At 42.6% G+C, this 17,002-nt stretch overlaps 1 protein-coding gene and 1 gene segment (V, D, J or C); one reads left to right on the top strand and one right to left on the bottom strand.

Moving 5' to 3' along the window:
- LOC146978040 (major histocompatibility complex class I-related protein 1-like) overlaps window positions 1-17,002 on the top strand; it is a 568,607-nt gene that overhangs the window by 429,758 nt on the left and 121,847 nt on the right. The window lies entirely within an intron of this gene.
- On the bottom strand, window positions 7,357-12,925 carry LOC146978045 (T cell receptor alpha variable 38-1-like). The segment is given in 3 exon segments: window positions 7,357-8,067; window positions 8,866-8,948; window positions 12,712-12,925. Coding segments are annotated over 3 exon segments (390 nt in total).

Raw genomic sequence — 17,002 nt, 5'->3', positions numbered from 1 at the left:
CTCCCTTCCCATGGACCAGTCTGCCACCCAGTCCTCCCATCGAGCTGACCGGCTCTTCCTTAGCAGCTGTAACCACAGTGACTCTGATACAACAGGAATGAGCAGAATCCATCTGATATGAAGCTGTGGTTTGAATACCACTTCCCTCCTCTTTGAAGAGGAGTCAGATATCTGTGTTCAGGTTTTTGTACAGCCTCTTCTACACTTTGTATCACTGTGTTTCTAGAGCACAGTAGTAGAGAGCTGAGTCTGCCAGGGTTAGGTTGTTGATGGTCAGTTTAGTTGATGTGTCTGTTGTTTGGGATTTATATCGTTTATCAGGAATATATTCAGCTGTGTCCCCCTTTCCTCTTTTCCAGAGGATAAACTGAGGAGCCTGAACGTCAGAATCATGTCTGTACCAGTAAAGATAAGCACCACTTCCACTTGTCTGATACTGACATGAGAGTGAGACAGGTTGTCCTTCTGTTCCACTGACTTCACGTCTTTCAGGAGAGATTGAGTCTCCAGCTATCAGTCCTGTAAAAAGTAGAGAAGATGAAGCCGTTAGACTAACATTGTCCATGAGGCTGAGAGGAGAAGACAGTGGAAAATGTCAGTGTCCAGTGTTACTCTGTGGACACAAACAGCTCAACTGTAGCTCACATCATAACTAGATTGTACAGGACTTGATGACAAAGACAGATTATTGTGCAGTTTCAAGTGTGAAAGAATCAAATGGAGGTCAAACATGTAGTTGATGGAGCAGCTTGACTGAGACACTGATTTGTTGTCCAACTCACCTATGAAGTGAGATAAAAGCAAAAAGAGGTAAAGCAACATGTCTTTGGAGGAGTTGAAGCCAAACAGACAGCAGATGAACAATGTTGTTCCACTGCAGTAGAATGAACAAACTAAACAGCCTCTCTGCTGCACAGCCCTTCTCCTCAACATCAAGCTGATTGTGCTTTTAGTTCCTCCAACATTTCTGCTCTGGACTCACTCATCATCTCATTGGCTGAGGGGGACTGAAGTGGGCGGGGCCAGGTAACAGTCTTTGATGTTTCTGTGATGTTGTTGTCATCAGTCCACAGACACAGCCTCTGATAAGTCATTGTTTCAACAGTGTGTGACTCCCTCTAGTGGATGTTGTGGAGTATTGTGTTGTCTTTGCTCCAAAGGTTTTTGTACAGAGTCTTGGTGTTTCCTGTCACTGTGGGCTGCAGAGCACAGTAGTACACAGCAGAGTCTGTCACTGCAGCAGAGGAGATCTCCAGATGGAACTCCTTAGTTGTCTTGTCATGTCTAAAAGACAGTCCTGGTATTTCCCCTGAATATTCCTGGATGAGGAATTGTGGAGATGAGCCGGACTTCTGTTGATACCAGTAGAGGTAATCAACAGAACCTGAGTAGTTACAGGACAGAGTAACAGTGCTTCCCTCTGATGAAAAGACTTGAGCTCTGCTGGCAGTAATATCATCTTCCAAGCTGTTACCTAGTGAGGGAAACAACATGTTGTATTCAGAGTTCTGTTCCAAGGTCACATATCCATCATTTGAGAAACACCAGACATTTTCTGTGGAAACAAATGATGCTGTTGATAGAGTCAGCAGTTATTAGTGATGAAGTCATGAGTCTTTCTTCTCTACATGTGTATCATTGAAATGTTCAACTGAGCTTTAGCTCAAAGGAATATCTAACCTGGTTGTGTAAAGCTTTGGAAATGTCCCTGTGTTTGAGGTTTTCTTGTCTAAAACATACGTACCTACGAGAGCTGAGAAGAAGAGAATCACAGTGAGTCTGTCCATGTTCACAGAGCTGAGATGTTGTCACTGGATGTTCACTTTGAAGAAGTGCTGAGTGCTTTTGTGAGTTGTGTTTGGTCTGATGTTCACAGCTGGAATCAAACAGTTGTGTGCCAAGCAGCAGCTCTGCAGGCAGTAGGAGGAGACTCATATGTGGAGTTGTCTTCATTTCTAAAGCTCCTCATCACAACTGTGTCTCATGACTGAAAGGAGTGGAGACTGGATCATCAGGAACCACTGAGGTTCAACAGTGTGTGACTCCCTCTAGTGGATGTTGTGGAGTATTGTGTTGTCTTTGCTCCAAAGGTTTTTGTACAGAGTCTTGGTGTTTCCTGTCACTGTGGGCTGCAGAGCACAGTAGTACACAGCAGAGTCTGTCACTGCAGCAGAGGAGATGGTCATGTTGATTTGTTTTTGCTCAACTTTTATCTCCAGTCTAGGGTTTGGATCAGGTACTGATCCTGAAGCAGAATGAGAGATGAGAAACTCAGGTGGTTTTCCTGGATGTTGTCGATACCAGTAGAAATAATCACTTGTTGACAGTTTGGGGTAGTTGTAGGACAGAGTAACAGTGCTGCCTTGTGACCTGAAGACTTCAGTCTGGACTGGACTCAGTTCTTCACAGCTGACTCCTAAAGGAAGAGAGAAATGTTGGTGAACCAGATTCAATAAACACTTTAGTTTGTATAAAATAAAAAAAAAGTGTACAATTCATAATCTAACATACCTGTTAAAATGACAACAAAGAGAGAAACCAGACTCTTCAGTGTGAGCATGTTGAATAAAGGTGAAGTTGATGGTTTGTGTATTGAACTCTGCTGAATATGGAAGTTCCTCTCTCTTCTATAGTTCAGTAGCAGCTCAGCTCCTCCCTGAATCTCTGACTCTGTGCTACCAACAATGTTGTCGTGTAAAGTCACATTGTGTGATCAGTCAGTAATGTAGGGAGCTGTGGAGTGGCCATAGAGTGTGACTCCCTCTAGTGGATGTTGTGGAGTATTGTGTTGTCTTTGCTCCAAAGGTTTTTGTACAGTCTTAAATGAAATGAAATGAAATCAACTTTATTTATATGGCACCACCTATGGTTGCTGTGTTAAATAGCTGGTACTTATTGAAATTTTTGGTACTTCTTGATGATACTTTGCACCATTGACACTGGCACCTTCTTGTATCATTTTCCTTCCTTTTTGGCATTTTCAATGTGTACTCACTGAGCTCTCTGGTCTTTGCCATAGCAAGTCTTGCGTTGATATAAAAATAATGACTGAAATATCTCAAGTCAAATTTTATAGTCAGAAAACTGGTCAAGAAAGTCCCAGTTGACAATATTCATGTCAAATCTGAGTTCAAATACTAATCTGTGACTGACAAAATTAAGAAATTCCCTGTATTTGCCAGGGGTATGAATAATTTTGAGGACGACTGTAAATAATGTCCCCATAGTCCAAGGTGCTCAAGAAAGTTGTTTGTACTAATTTTTTCCAGGCAACAGCATTAAAACAGTTTTGATAATAAAATCCCAACAGAACCCTCAGTTTTTTCAACAAATGAGACACATGTACAGAATATGACAGTTTATCATCCACCCAGATGCCAAGATATTTATATGATGATACTTTTTCAATAGTTTCTCCTCCCCTTGTATGTATTTCAAGCTGAGTGACTTTGGTTGAACGAGCTCTAGTGAAGGTCATAATTTTCTTTTTTTTTTCATTAAGGACCAACTTTAAAGGTACAGTATGTAAGAAATCTAAAGCATCTAAAGCAAAAATCCTCCTAATATGTCACAGAGACTCAGGAATTATGTTCATATAACATGATGAACTCACCAACAACAATAGTACAGCCAGAGTATTCGCATTCAAAATCTTTTTTGCAGGCTGCAAATCATGTATACATGTAAATTCAAAACATATACATATGTTTTGAATTTACGTGTTTACATGTTGCGCCACCTAGCCCTCTCTCAGTCACAGCGGCGTCAGTGGCATTTCAGCCTCCGGTCTGGTCCACTGAGCTGCCGCTACGACTGGGAGAAAAAATGAGATCGCTGTGTTTTGAATTTGACTGCAGTAACCGTTTTTGGCCACATTCTTACATATGGCACCTTTAACTCAGTCAGTGATGTTTAAAAATGTTCAAAGGCAGTCTGGAGCTCACTCATAGCTTGAGAGAGAGGGGGGGCTATTGCATAGATAACAGTGTAATCTACGTAGAGTTGGATTTTTGCGTAGTTCATGTTTCGCCCAGTATCATTAATAAAAACAGCAAATAAACTAGGAGCCAGAACCGAGCCTTGAGGGACCCCATTAGAAATAGTCCTGAAATCTGATTTGTGTCCCTCTAAAGCATACATGGGCATTTTACGGCCCGCGGGCCAGACCCGGCCCGCATGCCGTCTCAATCCGGCCCGCGAGCCGAAGTGCGAGCCGAACTGGTATTATGACCCGATTGCTTTTATTACGTTGATGCGCACTAATCAGCTGTTTGAAACAGTGACAGCCCTGTTAGAACAGGAGCTTGCACATCGCAGACAGAAAGTAACCTCCTCCAGGTAGAAGCCAGTGATGAACGGCTGCTCAGTCTCTTTCTCTATCGGACACCGGAGCTCCGACGGAGGAGGGAGAGCAGCCGCTCTGCTGCAGCTTTTCTCCACAGCGGAGTTTCTGACCACCGCGACCCTGTCAGCGGTAGCCTAGACCGTGGGACCGGGCCGGTGTTTCACAACCCTCCGTCAGCCGAATCATAACTGCTGACGGTTATAAAGCAACATCGCGGCACCTAATTATTATTTCTCAAACACTAAGGTTTAGCAAACTGTGATTAAATCGCTGGGTTTTCTGACGTGATCGACCATATGACTGATTGTAGCCACGTGCGTCTGAAGCCTCCATCCACCAATGGCTACGCTTGTAATCAAATCAGTCTTTTTTTTCATGTTGGTGCTGTTAGGCAGGAGCAAAGGAGTATTGTGTTTCTTCATAAATAAAAGGTTATCTACATACAAATAGAACAGTCTCACTGAATCAGAACTGAAAAGGATCTGAGTGCTTAATTATAATATTCAGGTGTCTGTGAACATTATTAATTGGTGCAGTCATTTATGGTCAGTAAGTTTTGATAAAACAATCTGCCTTGAGTCCATATTTATATCATAATACAGCATGTTTCTTCAGTGATCTGTGATGGATAAAAGTTGAAAATGCGATTACATTGATTGTGGGCTGTCAGCCTATTGTAATGCAATCATTTCCACCAAATATATGTAGTTATATAGGCTAATATATAATTATATATAATTCAGCAATAAATATTTGATGTTTCAATTTGATTTCGAATCGTGTGGCCCTTCACTCACTTTATCGGAGTCAGTGTGGCCCTCTGGAAAAAATAATTGCCCACCCCTGCTCTAAAGTGACACACACCTCAGAGCACAGTAGTACACAGCAGAGTCAGACACCTGAAGCTTCTGGATCTGCAGAGGAACTGATGTGCTGATGATTTCAGTCTGAAATCTTCCTTCTGACTTTTCTCCTTTCTCTGATTTGAGATGCTGCATCAACATCTTTGGAAAGTCATTTTCTTCTTGTTTGTACCAGAATAAAGTGGGATTTGTGTCACTGGTCTCAAATGAACAGTTGAGTGTAACTGTGTCTCCTTGAGCAGCAGTGACAGCAGCTGTTGGCTGGATCACTCTGTCTTCTCCTTTACACTCTGGGGAAGAACAGAACATGCAGAGGAAGAGATGGATCAATAAAGATGGTAGATTAAAGCACAACAATCAGTAGGTTTAACAAATGTCAGCAGAAATGATGAGCTCTGACTTTGTGTAGAATGAAGATTAAAAGCTGTGAGTGTAGAGCTCAGTAACATGTTGAGGTGTTTGAAGAGGAAACATGTTGTGCTTTCTATCTTACCAAAGAAAAGAGCAGCAAGAATAATCCACAGCCAATGCTCCATCTCTACAACAAGGTTGAAATCAACAGGAGAAACTAGCTGATGTTCAACATTCACTCTGACACTTGTTCTCTTCACAGCACCACTTATTACTGACACAGTGGTTGAACACAGTCAAGAAGTAGTGCACCTCCTACTTGATAATGTGGCCCTCTAGTGGAGCTAAAAAGTGGAGTTCACCAGTGGAAAAAAGGCTTCCAGCAGCTTGTCAGTGTGTTTGCAGTGAAATCCTGACGGATGGTCCAGAGTTCAGCAGCTCGTCTGGTTTCAATCAGCCCTGAAGCTCACGGGTGAATTCAAATTCTCCCCTTAGCCCTAGCCCTTGGCCCTAACCCTTCGTTTTGTGCGTTCACGTGAAGTGGTGGTGTCCCAATTCTGGTTCAGACGAGGGTTAGGGTGAAGTAGTAGGGCTATCTCGCCCTTGAAACTGAGATTTTTCAGGGGCACACTACAAACCGAGGGCTATGGTAGAAGGAGCACAACTTTGTGATTCACTGAAAAGGGCATTATACTTTGTTTGTATTCGCCAAAACATAGTCACATGTCACAAAAAAGTCCTCTACTTACTTGGTATGGCTCATTTCTACTCTATTCACTTTTTTATTTTTTTCAAGCAGAAGTCAGTGAGCCTCTTATACAGGGGTTTATTTTACCCTTTTCTCATTGAATGTAACAGTAGTCAAGTGGTTAGATCACTGGGCTGATGATCCTAAGGTTGCAGGTTCAAATCTTGTCCCAACAACTTTGTTAGTGAATCATTCCCCAGTCGTCCTCTGTTGATTTCTGATAACTTGCTCCTAGTTTAAACTGTGTAAACCACAGCTGCATCGGACAGTGTTTGATTTATCATGGTACGTAAAACTAAGGATGTTTCATCTGCCTCTGTGGTTGAGGGGTTAGTTTGCTGGGTTGCCAATCATGAGGTCCAGGGTACGATTCCTGCATTAGCTGTCTATTCCTGTCTTTGTCGATTTCTACTGCTAATTCAGCATGGCTTCAGCAATGGCTTTCAGCATTCACACGCATTTTCCGTTAGGAAATGCTCTTTCTAGTTTGTTTTCATGGAGTCCTGAGTGTGACGCCTGATCCAGTTGGTTTGTGACTGATGTGGATGAGCTGCTCCTGTGACTCCTCCCACAGTGTTTGATTAGCAGCTGTAACCACAGTGACTCTGATACAACAGGAATGAGCAGAATCCATCTGATATGAAGCTGTGGTTTGAATACCACTTCCCTCCTCTTTGAAGAGGAGTCAGATATCTGTGTTCAGGTTTTTGTACAGCCTCTTCTACACTTTGTATCACTGTGTTTCTAGAGCACAGTAGTAGAGAGCTGAGTCTGCCAGGGTTAGGTTGTTGATGGTCAGTTTAGTTGATGATCTGGTTGTTTGGGATTTATATCGTTTATCAGGAATATATTGACGATCACTGCGTGATTTTGCTCCTTTCCACAGGATAAACTGAGGAGCTCGAAGGTCAGAATCATGTCTGTACCAGTAAAGATACACAATTGTCTCAGATGTCTCATACTGACATGAGAGTGAGACAGTTTGTCCTTCTCTTTCACCGGCTTCACGTCTTTCAGGAGAGATTGAGTCTCCAGCTGTCAGTCCTGTAAAAAGTAGAGAAGATGAAGCCGTTAGACTAACATTGTCCATGAGGCTGAGAGGAGAAGACAGTGGAAAATGTCAGTGTCCAGTGTTACTCTGTGGACACAAACAGCTCAACTGTAGCTCACATCATAACTAGATTGTACAGGACTTGATGACAAAGACAGATTATTGTGCAGTTTCAAGTGTGAAAGAATCAAATGGAGGTCAAACATGTAGTTGATGGAGCAGCTTGACTGAGACACTGATTTGTTGTCCAACTCACCTATGAAGTGAGATAAAAGCAAAAAGAGGTAAAGCAACATGTCTTTGGAGGAGTTGAAGCCAAACAGACAGCAGATGAACAATGTTGTTCCACTGCAGTAGAATGAACAAACTAAACAGCCTCTCTGCTGCACAGCCCTTCTCCTCAACATCAAGCTGATTGTGCTTTTAGTTCCTCCAACATTTCTGCTCTGGACTCACTCATCATCTCATTGGCTGAGGGGGACTGAAGTGGGCGGGGCCAGGTAACAGTCTTTGATGTTTCTGTGATGTTGTTGTCATCAGTCCACAGACACAGTCTCTGATAAGTCATTGTTTCAACAGTGTGTGACTCCCTCTAGTGGATGTTGTGGAGTATTGTGTTGTCTTTGCTCCAAAGGTTTTTGTACAGAGTCTTGGTGTTTCCTGTCACTGTGGGCTGCAGAGCACAGTAGTACACAGCAGAGTCAGACACCTGAAGCTTCTGGAACTTCAGAGGAACTGATGTCTTGACGATTTCAGTCTGAAATCTTCCTGCTGACTTTTGTCCTTTCTCTGATTTATAATGCTGCATCAACATCTTTGGAAAGTCATTTTCTTCTTGTTTGTACCAGAATAAAAAGAGATTTGCGGCAGTGGTCTCAAATGAGCAGTTGAGTGTAACTGTGTCTCCTTGAGCAGCAGTGACAGCAGCTGTTGGCTGGATCACTCTGTCTTCTCCTTTACACTCTGGGGAAGAACAGAACAGGCAGAGGAAGAGATGGATCAATAAAGATGATTGATTAAAGCACAACAATCAGTAGGTTTAACAAATGTCATGAGAAATGATGAGCTCTGACTTTGTATAGAATGAAGATTAAAAGCTGTGAGTGTAGAGCTCAGTAACATGTTGAGGTGTTTGAAGAGGAAACATGTTGTGCTTTCTATCTTACCAAAGAAAAGAGCAGCAAGAATAATCCACAGCCAATGTTCCATCTCTACAACAAGGTTGAAATCAACAGGAGAAACTAGCTGATGTTCAACATTCACTCTGACACTTGTTCTCTTCACAGCACCACTTATTACTGACACAGTGGTTGAACACAGTCAGGAAGTAGTGCACCTCCTACTTGATAATGTGGCCCTCTAGTGGAGCTAAAAAGTGGAGTTCACCAGTGGAAAAAATGCTTCCAGCAGCTTGTCAGTGTGTCTGCTTGTTTTTTTTGTACAGAGTATTGGTGTTTCCTGTCACTGTGGGCCTCACAGCACAGTAGTACACAGCAGAGTCTGTCACTGCAGCAGAGGAGATCTGCAGATTAAACTCCTTAGTTGCCTTGTCATGGTTTACAGCTAGTCCTGGTTTTGTCTGTGAATAATCTGCGATGAGAAGCTGTGGAGATGAACTGGACTTCTGTTGATACCAGAAGATGAAGTCAACAGAGGCTGAGTAGCTGAGTCACAGTTTGTCCTTCCAAAGCCGTCATTTCATCTTGAAGTGATTTCACTAAATCCTCAGAGCATCCTGGAGACAACAGAGACGGTTAATCATCACACTTTAAAAATCGTCAAATACAGTTAAACCTAAATTACAGAAATTCCAATACATATAGAGAGATGTTTTTATTTAATCATGCACTTCCACTAACTGTTAGATCAGATGTGATGTTTTCACTACTGACCAGAATGTAAGGAGATTATTATGATCCAAACTGAAAGCAGCAGCATAATTTTGACTTGTATTGAATGAACACTGTAGAGAACTGAGCAGCTCTTCACTCCCTAAATGAAGCCTTTCATAATCAGCTGTGTAGCTCCTCCCCTTGTTGTGCTCTGTTTCCATTCAGGTTGATTGGAGCTGTAGAAATGACAGCAACATATACGACTTCCTTCAGCCAATCATCCACTCGCATGTCTTCTGACATCACTGTATGTTGACGACACACAGCTTTACCTGTCATTCCCACCAAACCACCCACTGTCTCAGACCAGATCTCAGCCTGTTTCTCTCATATAACTGCATGGATGAAAGAACACCACCTTCACCTAAACCTCTCTGACACTGAACTTCTACTTATCCTGACCAATCAGACTCTTCATTATGGTATTAATATCACATCACCTTGTCATTGCTTACCTAGAGGCTCAGTAAACTTGGTTGTCCTGTTGGATGACCAGGGGCCTCATTTATCAAAGTGGGTGTAAAACTGCTACTAAATATTTGCTTACGGCGAAAAGATGAAAATGGCGTACACCCTAAATATTTACACCTTTTTCAGATCAATCAAACTGTGCGTACGCACAACTCTCCGCAATAAATCACACAGGACTCAAGAATGGTGCACACGTGAACACACCTCTTACTCCGCCCCGGAACGCCTATATACAACTATATATGGTCAGCACGTGCATATTTAATTAGCCATGTGCTCTCTGTGGCGCAGCAACTTTTGTGACAACAAAGTACGGAGACAACGGGCGGAGGACGGGGGAAAGAAGCGGAACTTCTCCGCTTCTCCGAAAGCAGATACACGGGCAATAAATCAGTCAGAAAAATGATCTTGCATTTTAATAAGCTACAATAAAAACAAAAACCTCCCAAATCTCAACAAAAGGGAGCAGAAAGAAGAAGAATCTTATGCAATCTGCCCGTTTATCCCAGAAAATCTTTTTTTTTTTTTTTTTTTTTACCTAGATGTTAAAACAATGTAGGAAGCAGGACGATAGTTACCATTACTTTGCACGCCTTTCCACTACACAGTTACAGCTCTACTGGACACGGTTTAGGTCATTTTCCATTAGGCTACAGCTGAGTCCTTCACAGTTCCTCCTCAGGGCCGCGTTGTCTCACTCTTTATTCTCTCCTCTCGTCAGCTCCAAACACACGTGCACCTCGTTAACTCAGGTGACAGATTAATAACAGTCTAGGCTGCAGATCAGTGTGCGCTGCTGCCGATGTGTTTTTTAACTTGGATGGTTTGATCCTTGTCAGACGTCACATATAGCCTAATCAAAAAGCGGGTTGGATTGCCAGCATCAACAGCCCATCACTACCACAATTACTTCAAAAAATCCTACTGTGCTCTTCTAAATGTAGCCTACTCCGCTCCGCTCCTCTCTCCCTCTCACACTGCAGTTCTCTGACTCAGCAACGGTGTCGCCAATTCCTCCTGTTCCTCAAAAAAGGCGTAAATCACGGTACGCCAGGGTCAAAATGGGTGTAAATGTCCGCACTTTTCCCCGTCAGGTTTTGGCTTGATAGATCCCAAATTTGGCGGAGAAAAGTGCGTACGCACAAAACAAGGGGAAAATGGCGTAAAAAAAGGTGTATCCACAATGATAAATGAGGCCCCAGGTCTCCTTCTCTGACCATGTTGCTTCATCTCTCAGCCGTTCCACTTTGCTCTTTACAGCATCTCAACAATCAGGCCTTACTTGACTTAGTCCTCCACCCAGCTCTTGGTCCAGACCATGGCTACCTCTCACCTCAACTGCTGCTCTGCTCTTCTGGTGAACCTTCCTGTGTTTGCAGTGAAATCCTTACAGATGGTCCAGAGTTCAGCAGCTCGTCTGGTTTCAATCAGCCCTGAAGCTTCACTACTCATTGACCTACACTGGTGCTATTTTCAGAGTAACCTCTGGGTCTGCACCACCTACTTGAATGTAATTGTTCAGCCTTATTCTCCCTCTCTGCCACTACCTTCTTCCAAGGAACAGCTTCTGGTGTTTCGATCTCTGCACACTAGTTGATCTCAGTCCAGACTGTTCTCATCTGTTGTTCTCTGAGGGACAACAGACTACAGAGTCGTATCAGAGCAGAGGCGTCTTTCTCTATCGTCAAGAACCTCTTGAAAACTCATCTCTAAAGAGAACACCTCCTCTACTAAAACCACAACATGTTTAATTAACAGCTGAGATGTTGTCACTGGATGTTCACTTTGAAGAAGTGCTGAGTGCTTTTGTGAGTTGTGTTTGGTCTGATGTTCACAGCTGGAATCAAACAGTTGTGTGCCAAGCAGCAGCTCTGCAGGCAGTAGGAGGAGACTCATATGTGGAGTTGTCTTCATTTCTAAAGCTCCTCATCACAACTGTGTCTCATGACTGAAAGGAGTGGAGACTGGATCATCAGGAACCACTGAGGTTCAACAGTGTGTGACTCCCTCAGGTGGATGTTGTGGAGTATTGTGTTGTCTTTGCTCCAAAGGTTTTTGTACAGAGTCTTGGTGTTTCCTGTCACTGTGGGCTGCAGAGCACAGTAGTACACAGCAGAGTCAGACACCTGAAGCTTCTGGATCTGCAGAGGAACTGATTTCTCGATGATTGAAGCATTAAATCTCTCTTCCTGGAACTCTGGAGCTTTGTCTACAGATTTTGAGTAACATTTCAGCATGTACTTTGGGAAGTTGTTTTCTTCTTGTTTGTACCAGAATAAATAGGGATATGTGTCAGTTGTCTCAAATGAACAGTTGAGTGTAACTGTGTCTCCTTGAGCAGCAGTGACAGCAGCTGTTGGCTGGATCACTCTGTCTTCTCCTTTACACTCTGGGGAAGAACAGAACATGCAGAGGAAGAGATGGATCAATAAAGATGATTGATTAAAGCACAACAATCAGTAGGTTTAACAAATGTCAGCAGAAATGATGAGGTCTGACTTTGTGTAGAATGAACATTAAAAGCTGTGAGTGTAGAGCTCAGTAACATGTTGAGGTGTTTGAAGAGGAAACATGTTGTGCTTTCTATCTTACCAAAGAAAAGAGCAGCAAGAATAATCCACAGCCAATGTTCCATCTCTACAACAAGGTTGAAATCAACAGGAGAAACTAGCTGATGTTCAACATTCACTCTGACACTTGTTCTCTTCACAGCACCACTTATTACTGACACAGTGGTTGAACACAGTCAGGAAGTAGTGCACCTCCTACTTGATAATGTGGCCCTCTAGTGGAGCTAAAAAGTGGAGTTCACCAGTGGAAAAAAGGCTTCCAGCAGCTTGTCAGTGTGTCAGCTTGTGTTTTTGTACAGAGTCTTGGTGTTTCCTGTCACTGTGGGCCTCAGAGCACAGTAGTACACAGCAGAGTCTGTCACTGCAGCAGAGGAGATCTCCAGATGGAACTCCTTAGTTGTCTTGTCATGTCTAAAAGACAGTCCCCTGAATGTTCCTGGATGAGGAATTGTGGAGATGAGCCGGACTTCTGTTGATACCAGTAGAGGTAGTTGGAGGAACCAGAGTAGTTACAGGACAGAGTAACAGTGCTTCCCTCTGATGAAAAGACTTGAGCTCTGCTGGCAGTAATATCATCTTCCAAGCTGTTACCTAGTGAGGGAAACAACATGTTATATTCAGAGTTCTGTTCCAAGGTCACATATCCATCATTTGAGAAACACCAGACATCTTCTGTGGAAACAAATGATGCTGTTGATAGAGTCAGCAGTTATTAGTGATGAAGTCATGACTCTTTCTTCTCTACATGTGTATCATTGAAATGTTCAACTGAGCTTTAGCTCAAAGGAATATCTAACCTGGTTGTGTAAAGCTTTGGAAATGTCCCTGTGTTTGAGGTTTTCTTGTCTAAAACATACGTACCTACGAGAGCTGAGAAGAAGAGAATCACAGTGAGTCTGTCCATGTTCACAGAGCTGAGATGTTGTCACTGGATGTTCACTTTGAAGAAGTGCTGAGTGCTTTTGTGAGTTGTGTTTGGTCTGATGTTCACAGCTGGAATCAAACAGTTGTGTGCCAAGCAGCAGCTCTGCAGGCAGTAGGAGGAGACTCATATGTGGAGTTGTCTTCATTTCTAAAGCTCCTCATCACAACTGTGTCTCATGACTGAAAAGAGTGGAGACTGGATCATCAAGAACCACTGAGGTTCAACAGTGTGTGACTCCCTCTAGTGGATGTTGTGGAGTATTGTGTTGTCTTTGCTCCAAGGTTTTTGTACAGAATCTTGGTGTTTCCTGTCACTGTGGGCCTCAGAGCACAGTAGTACACAGCAGAGTCTGTCACTGCAGCAGAGGAGATCTGCAGATCCATCCTGGTTTTATCACCACTCACTGTAACTGACAGTCCAGACTCTGTTTTATTTTGAGTTCCCAAGTGATAGATGAGGAACTCTGGTGGTTTTCCTGGATATTGTCGATACCAGAAGAAAGAATCCTGACCAGTTGCTTTCTTTGCATAGTTGTAGGACAGAGTAACAGTTGTGCCTTGTGATCTGAAGACTTCAGTCTGGACTGGACTCAGTTGTTCACAGCTGACTCCTAAAGGAAGAGAGAAATTATGGTGAACCAGATTCAATAAAAAATGATTGAAGCATTCACAATCGAACATACCTGTCAAAATGACAACAAACAGAGAAACCAGACTCTTCAGTGTGAGCATGTTGAATAAAGGTTAAGTTGATGGTTTGTGTATTGAACTCTGCTGAATATGGAAGTTCCTCTCTCTTCTATAGTTCAGTAACAGCTCAGCTCCTCCCTGAATCTCTGACTCTGTGCTACCAACAATGTTGTGGTGTAAAGTCACATTGTGTGATCAGTCAGTAATGTATGGAGCTGTGGAGTGGCCATAGAGTGTGACTCCCTCTAGTGGATGTTGTGGAGTATTGTGTTGTGTTTGCTCCAAAGGTTTTTGTACAGATGAAGATGATAAAGTGAGGGAGTCAGTTTACGTTGGTGTTCCTCTCCGCCATTTTCTTTAAACTTATTCTTACGTCTTCCGCTGTTTTTTGTCCATTAACTAGTCCTTCATACTTTGTGCTATTTCACCAATTCATATTTCAAAACGTTCAGCTTTTTCAGGACATTGTTGCTTTGACGTTTCTCTTTTCAAGTATTCATACTTTTTCAAATATTCAAATAGTTCTGATTTTTTGCCCCATGGGAAATACATTGGAACAGTCTTCAAACTCTGAAACTACTGGTCCTATTTTGAACCTCACTTGCTTCCACATACTTTCACCTACAGACTTCATTCAAATTCTGAGCTGTAGACAAACTTCTAATGTATTCAACCTGTGTACAACTTTTTATATGTTGTGCTTTTAAAGGATTTATCTCAAAAATGGCACATGTGCATTTCTGACTAATTTCACACTTTTCAATGAGTGTGTATGGCGTTTGGTCAGAGTGGTGACATCATTGTTAGAATGGAGGAGAGCCAAAAAAGTGTCTGGAACTTTTCTTCTGAAACTGCCACCAAAGCTACAAATGACACTCTATACTCATGATTTTGTCCACAGTTTGTAGCCACACTTGTCTTCTGGCTAAAAAATCTGGTCAAAAACGCACAGAAATTTAGAGAATAATTTCAAATATTTTTTAAATGCAGCCTGGGTGCTGTTTCTCTGCCATTCACCACAGTACATTTTTTAAACAGCAGAGTAGACGGAGCTCAACTTTGTAATTCCCTGGAAAGGGCATTATACTTGGTTTGTATTCACCAAAACATAGTCACATGTCACAAAAAGGTCCTCTACTTACTTGGTGTGGCTCATTTCTACTCTATTCTCTTTTTTATTTTTTTAAGCAGAAGTCAGCGAGCCTCTTATACAGGGGTTTCTTTTACCTTTTTCTCATTGAATGTAACTGTAGTCAAGTGGTTAGCTCACTGGGCAGATGATCCTAATGTTGCAGGTTCAAATCTTGTCCCAACAACTTTGTTAGTGAACCATTCCCCCAGTCTTCCTCTGTTGATTTCTGATAACTTGCTTCTAGTTTAAACTGTGTAATCTATAGCTGCATCGGACAGTGTTTTATTTATCATGGTACGTAAAACTAAGGATGTTTCATCTGCCTCTGTGGTTGAGGGGTTAGTTTGCTGGGTTGCCAATCATGAGGTCCAGGGTACGATTCCTGCATTAGCTGTCTATTCCTGTCTTTGTCGATTTCTACTGCTAATTCAGCATGGCTTCAGCAATGGCTTTCAGCATTCTTCTCTTTCTAGTTTGTTTTCATGGAGTCCTGAGTGTGACGCCTGATCCAGTTGGTTTGTGACTGATGTGGATGAGCTGCTCCTGTAAATCCTCCCACAGTGTTTGATTAGCAGCTGTAACCACAGTGACTCTGATACAACAGGAATGAGCAGAATCCATCTGATATGAAGCTGTGGTTTGAATACCACTTCCCTCCTCTTTGAAGAGGAGTCAGATATCTGTGTTCAGGTTTTTGTACAGCCTCTTCTACACTTTGTATCACTGTGTTTCTAGAGCACAGTAGTAGAGAGCTGAGTCTGCCAGGGTTAGGTTGTTGATGGTCAGTTTAGTTGATGTGTCTGTTGTTTCAGACTGATACCGATCATCAGGCATATATTGACGATCACTGCGTGATTTTGCTCCTTTCCACAGGATAAACTGAGGAGCTCGAAGGTCAGAATCATGTCTGTACCAGTAAAGATACACAATTGTCTCAGATGTCTCATACTGACATGAGAGTGAGACAGTTTGTCCTTCTCTTTCACCGGCTTCACGTCTTTCAGGAGAGATTGAGTCTCCAGCTGTCAGTCCTGTAAAAAGTAGAGAAGATGAAGCCGTTAGACTAACATTGTCCATGAGGCTGAGAGGAGAAGACAGTGGAAAATGTCAGTGTCCAGTGTTACTCTGTGGACACAAACAGCTCAACTGTAGCTCCCATCATAACTAGATTGTACAGGACATGATGACAAAGACAGATTATTGTGCAGTTTCAAGTGTGAAAGAATCAAATGGAGGTCAAACATGTAGTTGATGGAGCAGCTTGACTGAGACACTGATTTGTTGTCCAACTCACCTATGAAGTGAGATAAAAGCAAAAAGAGGTAAAGCAACATGTCTTTGGAGGAGTTGAAGCCAAACAGACAGCAGATGAACAATGTTGTTCCACTGCAGTAGAATGAACAAACTAAACAGCCTCTCTGCTGCACAGCCCTTCTCCTCAACATCAAGCTGATTGTGCTTTTAGTTCCTCCAACATTTCTGCTCTGGACTCACTCATCATCTCATTGGCTGAGGGGGACTGAAGTGGGCGGGGCCAGGTAACAGTCTTTGATGTTTCTGTGATGTTGTTGTCATCAGTCCACAGACACAGTCTCTGATAAGTCATTGTTTCAACAGTGTGTGACTCCCTCTAGTGGATGTTGTGGAGTATTGTGTTGTCTTTGCTCCAAAGGTTTTTGTACAGAGTCTTGGTGTTTCCTGTCACTGTGGGCTGCAGAGCACAGTAGTACACAGCAGAGTCAGACACCTGAAGCTTCTGGATCTGCAGAGGAACTGATGTGCTGACGATTTCAGTCTGAAATCTTCCTTCTGACTTTCTTCCTTTCTCTGATTTGAGATGCTGCATCAAGATCTTCGGAAAGTCATTCTCTTTTTGTTTGTACCAGAATAAAGTGGGATATGTGTCAGTTGTCTCAAATGAACAGTTGAGTGTAACTGTGTCTCCTTGAGCAGCAGTGACAGCAG

The sequence above is a fragment of the Trachurus japonicus genome, chromosome 11, assembly GCF_045865225.1.
Source record: "Trachurus japonicus isolate A0001 chromosome 11, Traja_1.0".
Classification (NCBI taxonomy): Eukaryota; Metazoa; Chordata; class Actinopteri; order Carangiformes; family Carangidae; genus Trachurus; species Trachurus japonicus.
The sequence above is the reverse complement of the archived record's forward strand: the minus strand, read 5'-3'. Positions and strand labels throughout refer to the sequence as shown.